Source organism: Perna viridis, chromosome 11, assembly GCF_037379345.1.
Source record: "Perna viridis isolate PV_CMFRI_1.1 ecotype Kerala chromosome 11, ASM3737934v1, whole genome shotgun sequence".
Lineage (NCBI taxonomy): Eukaryota > Metazoa > Mollusca > Bivalvia > Mytilida > Mytilidae > Perna > Perna viridis.
In genome coordinates, this window is record NC_142455.1 from 27,313,936 (window position 1) to 27,325,898 (window position 11,963).

An 11,963-nucleotide genomic window follows, 5' to 3' on the forward strand; every position below is an offset into this window, starting at 1 on the left:
ATGGAATAAGTAAACAATGGTAAATACACAATAAAATATTTACCTCTTGTTCTAATATATTGACCTTTCACATATTTATATTGTTTATTAGAATATTCCACCAGACCCTCACAGCAGAAACATGTTTTTTTTTCTAAGTGATGTTTCGTAAATATATGTGTATAAACAAAATTGTTGGTCATTCAAAGACTTTCAAATGTCACATCAAACTTATTCGAAGTTAAATCAATAGATTCAAATGCCATTTATTTATATTTGCAAACTGAAGTAGTCACTTAAAAGATTCATACTAATAATTAGAAATCAATATATAGACATTCATAATATAGTAGGACACTATAAAACAACGTCGGTTGGTATATATCAGACAGGCTTTTCTCACCCTCATTGCCATTGTTTGGTCAGGGTCGATGTTTCAAATGTTAAGTCAGTAATGAATGGTCTTGTGCAATTACGAAAACATTGCCGTCGTGGTTTCATATAATTAAATAATTGATAATAAGAATTGATTACTTTCCTGTGATTTTAGATGTTTTCTTTCTTATTCAGTCAATGATAAAATGAAGTTGATTTATTCTGTTTCTCTGAATTGATTGTAAGATTTGATGCTTGAAGTCATAAGGAGCTTGTTAAAAAAGCAAGTGGAGTCCTTTTATCACACTTTCTCTGTACAGTATATGATTATCCTATTCTTATGAACTGATGAAAGAACACCACATATTGAAATGTCTATAACAATCTGAATTAGGTAAACATGACCTCGATCTACGACAAATGCGAATTTTTTACTCTCACTGTCCTCTATTGTCTACGGCGAAATATACGCCCATCAGCTGCTGACTTATTTTTGACATTTTTCCTGACTTGAAGAGCTTGTTTCTGACAGAAGATGCGATGAGTTTGGTCAACTGTCGAATTGTATTTGATTTTTTTTCTGGATTGGTTTGTTTTTTACTGTTTTTTTTTCATTGCTTCTGGTACAGTATTTGATTGTTTCTTATATTTTTTATCACTGACGTCGTTAAATTGGATTTCACAAGGCCAAGTTAGCTGATTGTATTCATTTCCTTTTTTCAGAAATATCTACACCTTGAGGAGAAACCTAAGGCACAGCAGCAGTACTGGGATGATTTATTGTTAGGAAGGACATTATGAACAATTATATATAATAAAGATAGCAATGTTACTTCATTTAAGCTTGCAGAAAATTAATTTTTGCACTTTTTCATCATGTGTAAAAGGAATTCGTTGCAATTGAAATCATAGAAGATAATTTCGTTTCATTTTTATCCTAAATAGCTTGAGTTTGAAAACAAATTACCAAAGTACTGCAATATACATGTACTATTTAAATTTAAGTCAGCAAAAACATATATATTTCTACACAAAATTACACAACTTTCGTTGGCAAAACACCTCTGTTGTCATGATATAAAACTGAATACATAAAATTAATACAGACCTAGATAAATAATACAAATAAAAAAGGTAAAATGGGTATTTCTACAATGCCATGAATTTTCAATTACAATAATACAAATAAAAAAAGGTAAAATGGGTATTTCTACAATGCCATGAATTTTCAATTACAATAATACAAATAAAAAAAGGTAAAATGGGTATTTCTACAAAGCCATGAATAAACAATTACAATCAATTAGTCAAGTGATACTAGATATTTATTCATCTTAAATGTTCGTGTTTTCATGGAAGAACTGTTGTTTTCAGATACCAATTTTCGTAGTTCTCATTGTTTGGTCAAATCACAAATTTAAATTCCTAACCAAATTTTACATTTATATTATAAACTGAAAGGTTCTACTAAAATCCATGCATTCAAAACTCCCTAAACTAACCACATATTAGTACCAACAATTAAGTCCCTTTTCAATATATAACATCTAAATATTATATTAATGATGTTCGCTGGTCATATTCAGCCATTTTTTGTCAGATTTCTTTACTCCTCTGGATTTATCCGTTTCATATAAAAAAAAACATCTTTCGCCCAGTGACCTCAAATTTTTTTTAATAATTTCATTAAACACATCTTAGAGTGTTATATGGGAAGTTTATATGAAAGTTTTGATTTCTTTTGTGTTTTAACTACCAGACAAAACCAATTAAGACCAATGAAAAATGACCTATGACCTATCTAGAGGAATACTTTTCTTGACATAATTATATATGCTAATATCTCAAAAACATACACAATCACCTATCTATTTTTTCTTCTTTTATTGTTCTTGTGTAAAATATTTCTTTATAATTAAAGATTTCACAACTCTTCAAAATTCTTTTTTTTTTCTTAAATAGAGCAGCAAACATCCTTAAAATAGAAAAAATAAACTCTAGGATTTAACTGCTTCTCATTCCTTATGAAACCACTACTTGTATTTCCTATACTTAACTTAGTGTGTACATACCCCCTTCTACAAAAAAAAATTTAGAACAATTTTTAAATTTCCCAAATAAAAATTTTAAGGTTTGTGGGAGGTTTTTAGGTTAAAATTATTACATTCTCTGTGAAAAATACTACATTATTGCATTTTTTCACACAAAATTTGCTTTTACGTAAAAATATTCAACATAAGATAGCATCAATGGGGAGAACACTCACATGAACTGTCACAAAGGTTAAAAGGTATGTGTGCACCCTTTTTTTAGCAATGATCAGAATAGATAGTATTGTAGCTTTCCTTATGGACACTCTGATATTGAAGTGCAATTATATAAAAGAGCTTCAAAGGGCCCTATTAATCATCAGTAGGCTCCCACTACACAAAAATGAATTTCACTTGTCTGCCATCTTGCCTATCACTTTACTTATTTCTTTGTCAATTCCAGTCTCACTTATAAAGCTAATCCAGGTTTTTTATATTTCACTTTTAAGCATATATTAACAATATCTGTTTTTTTATAATTTAATTAAAACAAACAATACATAACTCTACAAATAAATATACAATGTAACACAAAATTTGATGTACTATCATTACAATGTGTTAATATTCCAATTGACAACACCTTATTTCAGAAAGTATAGTATTGTGGTCTTTCATAGTCTAAATCGGCCAGTATTTATACCTTTTCTTTGAGATGTACAGTGGGTAATCATACCTGTTAACCTTCCCACATTAGGGGGGAGTCTCCCACAAAATTAATGAAAAAATACAAATCTTCTACATAAAAATGTAAAATTTGTGATAGATTTAAGGGTAACAGTTCCCATTGCCTCCCTCCTAAACTCCTACATTCCTTTCCTATATTCAAACTTTACTTCCATAAAAAGGTGAATAATAATTTTTAATCCCTCCCATTATACACCCTACTTCAAACTTTGCTAACCACTCACAACTACTTCTAGATTTCCTGTACTTACTAATGCAAGCAGTAGGCAATTGAATAAATAAAACATAGTAGTGGATCCAGGAATAGGGTTCCAGGGTTCCCATCCATTTGTTGGAATATTTAGTTATTTTCATGCAAAATAGGGGCAAAAAAAAAGCAAATGATACCCTGGAACCCCCTTTTCAAACATTTCTGGATCAGTACTCCACTCCTTTTTATGTACTTCTGGATCCTCCCCTGTGACATAAATTTTGATGCACCATTTTACAATATGTCAAAATCATATTTCATCCTTAAACCTATGTATTGTCTTGTGGTCTTTCACAGAGTCTAAATAATCCAGCTTGTCCCACCATTTATATAGGAATGTATTTGTTATCATCCTGAACCAGGGAGTTATTAGTTTCTTCTCCTTTTCAGCAGTGTCTGAAAAAATAGTAATCACCAGTGCTGACAAATTATATCTAGAACAGGTTTGTAAAACCTACTTAATTATGAACTACATGGTCTCACCCATTGCTCATAGAAAACCATAAAGATGAACTAGGTGGAGAAAACGCATAATTATCAAATGAAGTGTGAAATATAGTTATTATATGAATCAAGCATTATATGATTAACATATGGTTTATGTTTATTTACATACATGTATAATGACATATGTAAGCAAGCCAACATTTACATAAGAGAATCATATGGTAATCAGCTGACTTTCATATGTTATTTATCATATGATCATCATATGTTATTTATCATATGATTAGCATATGTTATTAATCATACCTTATATGGTAATTCATGTGATGTAATTTATAATCCTCTTAATCTCATCAATATTCTAAGATCCACAAAAATCAGGCGAAAAAAAAAGGGGAACACAAATTTTAATTGCATTGAAAAAAACAGTTAAACTTACCTATAAATTTTCTCAAGTCATTTTGACTGATATATTGATAACTTTTGACCTCATTTTCATTTATATTAACATCCACATCTTTCTTACAAAAAAGAATGTAGTCAATTTCATTCTCTCCCCATGTGTCATCTACTGGCTGGTTCCCTGCACAGTATTGTATCCTTGTTAAGTAGACCAAGTCATCTACTGATACCTTAGGAAAAAAGTTTGTGAATATTAACATTAAAACTGTTTTAATGTTGGTTCCTCATAAATAAGCTTAGCAGAACTTTTTTAATTTATGATTTCATGTATTGAAGATGAACATTATACAGGTCTATTTCATTGTGACAGCAAATTATAATAAAACAGCCGCATTGAGACACATAATATCACAACTCCTCCTTTTTTATTCTTCAAGTCAAGAAAGCTTCTTATTAAGTAAAGCAATACAGCCCCTCTTTACCACCCAAAGGAGAAGGGGCATTACAAAGGCTCATATTGGCCTTCAATACAAGCCCTCTTTGCTACCCAAATGAGAAGGGGCATTATAAAGCAATACAGCCCCTCTTGCTTTCAAAGGACAAAAATATTCCTTGAAGTTAAGCTAAATTAAGATATTCTGCCATTTTTTTAATTTGTAAAAGGTCACTTTCTGGTCATTTTTTTGTGTCCACATCCAATAACATCTTCTTTTTTAGTGAATACATTCATTATTACATAGTTTACCATGTACTAAAATATGTTTATTGGGTGTAGAAAGTTATTTGGATGTAAATGTCTTGAAAAACAAAAAAGTTTACAATTCTCAGCAATTTCTGATAAATGACACATATTTGTGGCACAATTATGAAATCATTACAAAGAACTAATGCCACAAGACATTCATTTTTTTAATATTTATTTATTTTACTATGTTTTGAACAATCTTTATCTTATTACAACAAAGTGGATATTTTTGGGCCATATTCATAGCCTAATGCCGTACACCTTTTAACATAAGTAAGTAAAATTTTGTACAATGCAGCCACTGTGTTTGTACCTGCTCAGGTGATATGCCTAATTCATGATGCAGTTTCCTCCTTGCTGCTCGCCGAACTCCTATTGCCTGGTCCCCATCTCTCTCTAAGTCTGTGTACAGTGGATGACTACAGCAGGTGTTTGTATAATTACCTTTAAATATCAGGAAAAGGCTCAAAATAAATATCTCATTTTTTTTTAATTCCTTGAAAAAAAAACTAGGTGTGAGCGGTCACTGGCAATAATTTGAATTTTGCTAAATGTTAAAATCACCACAAATGGAAAGAATGACCATGCAAGTACTCCAAATTTTGAATTTTATAAGCAATTTTTATTCTTTTTTTTTTTAGGGAATATGGGATAGCAGTGTGGTTTTTAATGGGGTGAGATTATGTTTTAAACAAAAAGTAAAGATGGTGAGTATTCACGATCAGAGTACCCAGCACATGAATTCAGTTCTATAAGTTATCTATTATTATATTCCCAAGGCATGGTATGATAGACTAGAATTTCAATCTAAAACTAGAAAAACTGAGCAAAGCTCACTTGGTGATACCCCTCCCCCACTTTCCTCCCTAGAAGCCATATAGGAAACCTCATATTAAGTAATTTAAAGCATTTAGATGTTAAAACAAAATAGGAGGTGCACAATGGCATTGTGTGTTAAAATATGTCTGCAAGGTTTGAGAGGAGTTGCAGATTAGAACTGAAGATGGACATACAGACCGATGAAGGATTAGACAAGACTAACAGAAAGACTAACAGTTTGACAAACAGATAGACAATATGAATCCTATATACCTCTCACTTTTCAAGCAGGGGTATTAAAAAATATGGTCTGAACATAGCACAAGAAAATCCTGCACTCACTCAGTAATGTAATAAATGGTGTCTTACAAAAGATCAAAATGATAAAAGCGTCAGAAATTATAATGAAAATAATCCACAGTATAAATTGAATGAAGCCCCCTGTGTAATCTCCACCCCTTCCAAAATTCTAATGAAAATAATCTATGTCGTGAAGTGGCTCAAATTAAACGTCAATAAGATTAATGAATTTGTGAATGATAGCCACTTTTTAAAAGTAAAAAAGGAACTAAATACAAATAGAATATGAATAAAACGTAAAAACAGGGCTCATATTTATCAATTTTTTTTACATTTTATTTGTATTTAATTCCTATTTTACACTTTAAACGTGGCTATCATTCACGAAGTCACTATTCTTAAAAATCTAATGGTTCTGTCTTTCTAACCTGGAAAGGTTATTTTGGCATCAGATCTCTGCTGTAGTAGTAACTCGTTCTTCTCGTTAAACAAGAATACACTAAAAGCTCTGTGTAGGGAACCTAAAATAAACAAAACATCTCGTTAAAAGGTTATATGATAAATACTACATAATGTAGTATCTAAATGCATAATTTAAAAAAAAGACATTAATTAGAATTAGAAACTGAATAGCCTAAAAACATAAGAACTTCAATTCATTAAAAATATTACAAAAACTTCAACTGCTTTTGAATTTAGAAGTACTTCTTACATCTACATTTTATCAAAAAGTCATCCTACTTTTCTGTCTGAAAAAAATAATAAAAACATGTATACTAGTACTTACAAATCATAAATGCAAGTTCTATTATACATCACAATGTTCTGAAAATCTGACTTGTAGCCTGAAAAAGTAAGTTGGATCTCAATTTTGAATATCTGGAAAGGGGAGCTTAGCTATGCATAAAAGACAGATACATGTATGTACACCAATAGTGAAAATATGTATCATATGAAAAATATACCTTCAATTACCTTGTTTTATATTTTTAAGTAGATGGCATTCCTTTTTAGAGGTAAATCCTATTTCTTTGTCATTTTCATTGACCAGTATGCATTGTTCCTTCATCAACTGAACCTGTGTTTCATCTTTAGATTTCAATACCTGATCAACATTTTCTTTTTTACCCTTTGTTAACTGTTGAGTCATCAAAGTTCTGAATTAAATAACAGGAAGACATGAGTTATTAATTGGTTATCAAAGGGAGACACAAAATTTTAAAATTTATGGGATAATTAGTGGAAACAAGATTTCATGCAAAAATCATTTACGCCCTCTTAATTTACTAATATAAAACAACACTGGTTTTGAAGGATAAAGCAAAAAAATATTACCAGATTCAAAGCAAGCCCAGCAGGCATGGTTTGGGACCAGTTTTTTTTGTTTTTTTTTTTTTTTTTTTTTTTTAGAGACTTTTCAAACCTGGAGTAATTTATTTTTTTAAGGATGTGACATCAGTCAGCATAACATTTCTTGTTATGGAAATTATTGATAATTATTGATAATATTTACAGAAACAATGCAGATGATTGTATCTCCTATGGCAGATATTTCATGCATTCCAGGACAAGAAGGCTTGACCAACAAAACAGACCCTGCTTTATATTAGTTTGACATGCTTAGCCAGATCTTCATTGTACTAGCTGTGAGAAGTAACAACCTGGAGGTAGGCATGCCAACCACCTTGGACACAATATTCTGACTCTGAGACAACCACTGTACCAAATATCACTATTTCCCCCTAAATACTGCATGATTGGAAAAGAAGCAGTGACAACCAGTATTAAAGTCTGCATGGTGTGACATGGCCAGGGAACCAACACCACCTTCCATACGCTATGAGCATGGTGTGACATGGCCAGGGAATCAACCAAACTCCCAAACCCTAAGAGCATGGTGTGAAATAGCCAGGGTACCAACACAACCTCCCACACTCCAAGAGCATAGTGTGAAATGGCAGGGGCCAACACAACCACCTACACCCCAAGAGGATAGTGTGACATGGCCAGGGAACCAACGCCACACGAATATGATAAGACATGGACAGGAGACCAAAACGACCTCCCACACCCCAAGAGCATGGTGTGAAATGGCTAGGGAATTAACACAACCTCCCACATCCCAAAAGCATGGTGTGACATGGCCAGGGAACTAACATGATCTCCCACACTTCAAGAGCATGTTGTGACATAGCCAGGGAACCAAATTGACATCCCATACCCTGAGAGCATTGTGTGACACTGCCAGGGAACCAACATGACCTCCACACCCTGAGAGCATGGTGTGACATGGCCAGGAAACCAACACCACCTCCCATACCCCAACAGTATGGTGTGACATGGCCAGGAAACATGTATTTAATGAGGAAGTTACATGAAAAGAAGTGCGTACTAATCAAGCATGAAAAAGAATATAGAAGATTACGACTAGATTGCAATACAATCACCAGTTTCTGAAAGCTCGTCTGTCAATCGGTCCAAGTCAAATAGTAAAACATAATACATATTCATACAAGTCAAATATTTTATTACACAATACATAAAATATTCATATAAAACAACACTGCAGACTATTACATGAATTATAACCTTGTGACCTTTAGGTTTCCTGCACTAATTCCAAATTAGTAGATAAAAAAAAGAACAACCTATGGAAAGTAATATAAAGGATTGAATATAAGTGTCATCCTTATTCAAATTACACTCCTTGAGACGTTCAGGTTTCCAGCATGCATGATACCCAAACGTACGCTATACCCACACCAAACACACGATAAACAAATGCTTCTATCATGCGTTTAAACGATCACTCTCAAAGTACAAAAATAAATGAACACTTCTATTGTGCAATTAAATGAACGCTCATATTGTGCATTTATTGTGCATTTAAACGAATGCAAAACAATGTCTAAACGCAGGATAAATGATGCACCAATGCTAAAACGGATAAATGTGAACGCTCCAAGGAGTGTAGTAGGATGTCTAAAAATGGCTTGAAATTGTTCTGTTGGAAACTATGTACATAATCCAGAAATGATTGAACTGTTGATGCAAGTGCAGAGTGGGTGTTCTAGGAAGTCTTGTATGGGTGTTCTAGAAAGTCCTGCATGTTAACTTTTGTTATAAGAATTACCTTTGTTACATGGTGATGCATTATCAATTACTTTCTTACTTGAGTAAAGGTAATCCCTTTTGGGAATCAGCGCATCCGTGGTGGTCAAAACAAAAAATATCTCCAGCGCCGAATCCCAAAAGGGATTGGAGTATAGGTAGTTAAATAACTCTAAGGCTAAGCTTAAAATCAAATTATTTCTTATAGAATACACCTATTTCATAAGAGTCATGCTTATACATGTATAACAGCAAGTACATCCTGTATATTTTTTTGTGTTTCTCTTTTTTTTTTTCTTATTGAATTATTCTTCTTTTTTGGTACACTATTATTTCAATAATTTTGTACCAAAAATAATCTGTCAGTATAAGAGTCGGAATAAATAAATGTTTCTACCTAAAAAATCTTGTTGGTGTTGTGTTTGGTCTAATAAATCCTAGCAGTTTTGTTCCAGCAGTCATCACACAGTTGTACTTTTACTTTCCGCGATGGACAGTATATGGGGTTTTAATAAAAAGCGCCCGGACGCATCCGATGGCGCTGGGGATAATAAAAGCGCCCGATTTTATTTTGTGTTTAAATGACAAAAAATGTAATTATTGCGGAACATTCTAATATGACGTCTTCATATATCGTCAAACAGTATATGTCGGTACAACCCCACCTTTAGCAGACAAAACACTCATTTACAAACGTTTACGCGATGATTTAACGGCTGAAAGGTTATCTAATACTAAACTGATACTGATACTGATCAATACTTATTCAATATATGGTTTACTTAGATGTGTAGTTTATTTCTTAATTAATTCAACCTCCATACGGAGGTGGTTAAACGGAACTGCCGTTATTTTGGCTACACCTAAGGAAATCTTTGTCACAAAAATGTCCGTATTTGTCATATTAGAAAAAGAAATTATTCCTATAAGAGTTAGATTTGTACTCATTTTAAATAATCGAATATAAACACCGTACCCATGTTCAAATGAGTACAAATCTACCCCCTCCATGAATTATTTCTTAAATAATATTTGCCATGACAGAAAATATTTTGTTATATCGCGATACCGATTTCCGAGTCAACATTGAATTTAAAATATATATGATACTTGATCTCTAGAACTTATAGAAAAAAATGATAAAGCAAAACCAGAAACAAGTATATTAACTCTTAAGAAATAAAATTTGTAAATATTTGATTACTAAAATAAAGTTGTTGTGACGCAATTTTAAAAATAACGACTCCGAGACATAAATCAAAGTTCAATTCTATATCACAAAAGCATCACCTATGAAGCACATTCTAAAATAAATTCGAATTAAACATTTAACCTGGATTATTTTTTTTTAAATAATTATGACACTGGATAGAATTATTATCACATCATCACTTTTCTTCTCGCCATGACCTCTTGTGCCATTTATCTTGACCACAAAAAAAACACCAAAATATCAAAAAGGGATAGGGTCTTGGATTGATTTTTCGATATATTTGGCAATAAAAACGGCGGAAATTTTGCATAGGTTAAAATGTATTTTTTCTAACTCATTTTTCAAATTACATGTATTTAATGTTAATTCGAAAACAAAAGTTCCCGAAAACAGAATACTAATACAGAATACTAGAGTCTCTTGTGAAAAAAAAACTGATGTTACTCTTGATATAGGTCATGGAGGATTATACTTATTACTTACTAATACAATATAGTAAATTTCTTTATTGGACCCCAATCTTGCTTGATATCATATACTTATACTTACGGTCCGTCCTCATAACCAAATTTGCGCATTTATATGTATACATGTAAATTTACACACGGATGCAAAGTATAACTGAGTGATAGAGCCAATCTTTTATTTTAGAAGTTTTTATGATACATTTCTTTTTACCAATTCTCTTTTTTTAATTTTTAAATTTAGAACCAATTTTTATTAAAATATCTTTAGATGTTCTTTGCCATACAAGATATTCTTTGCTACATGTATTCCAATACATTTATGCATAACGCATTCTTGAGTGGTTTTAATTCATGCTCATTCTGTGATGTTGGTCACATATAATCACACTTCAAAATGCACATTTCTTAGGTAATAATGGCAATGTTCCCTCTCTATATACATACATAGGATGTTTAAATAAATACAGGTACAAGTAAATGATGTTATTATTCTAACGAACAAATCGAACTCATAAGATGATAGTATAGAAGAAGCCTTCCAACTGTAGAGATCGGCTCAAGGCGAATGCAGAAGGAGGGGTCTCATCCAAATATTTTTAACTTGGTGGGGGTTCCATGCTATCATATGAAAAAATTCTTGTTGTATGATTTGTAGATGAAGCTTATATTTTTGTGTTTTTGCTGTGTTCTTCCCCAAACTTTTTTTTTTTATCTCTCCAGTTGACTTTTAGTTACTCATTATAGTAATTATAGTTCATAAATTGTTAAAGCATGCTCTCTTTTATATATGTATATTTATGTATTGTATTTAGGAAAGGAATCAATAAGTATGATTTACTTTTGTCCAATTCATTTTGTTTTATGTAAGTAAAATATGATTTAACTATCATTTGCTTTTTTCTACCTATAACATGCACAAAATTAATATAATCAAATTATTGTAACAAAATGAATGATGTCCCAAACCCAAAGCATCCACTTGAATATGCCGTACGTATACATATAATAATAGATTTGGAACTTTATTATAGCCGTGGCTACAGTACTTTGTAAAACCCCGATTTTTCCCCGTTTTCAA

The 11,963-nt window shown here is 31.7% G+C and overlaps 1 protein-coding gene across 1 annotated transcript; it reads right to left on the minus strand.

Annotated features, from left to right (window-relative positions):
• Positions 1-1,114: 1,114 nt before the first annotated feature.
• LOC148603561 (isopentenyl-diphosphate Delta-isomerase 1-like) lies at positions 1,115-9,748 on the minus strand. The gene is made up of 6 exons (XM_088552852.1): positions 9,603-9,748; positions 7,070-7,251; positions 6,523-6,615; positions 5,289-5,419; positions 4,268-4,460; positions 1,115-3,777 (listed from the first exon to the last, which is right to left on the minus strand). The coding sequence occupies exons 1-6, from the start codon at positions 9,665-9,667 to the stop codon at positions 3,632-3,634; spliced, it is 810 nt and encodes a 269-aa protein (XP_088408978.1). The 5' UTR covers positions 9,668-9,748; the 3' UTR covers positions 1,115-3,631.
• Positions 9,749-11,963: the final 2,215 nt, after the last annotated feature.

Excerpts from the sequence above, each read along its gene's own strand:
- LOC148603561 (XM_088552852.1), bottom strand. The coding sequence starts at position 9,667 with ATGACTGCTGGAACAAAACTGCTAGGATTTATTAGACCAAACACAACA. Across the intron at positions 7,252-9,602 it reads ACACCAACAAGATTTTTTAG|AACTTTGATGACTCAACAGT; the intron begins GTAGAAACATTT and ends TATTTAATTCAG. Across the intron at positions 6,616-7,069 it reads ACTTAAAAATATAAAACAAG|GTTCCCTACACAGAGCTTTT; the intron begins GTAATTGAAGGT and ends TGTTTATTTTAG.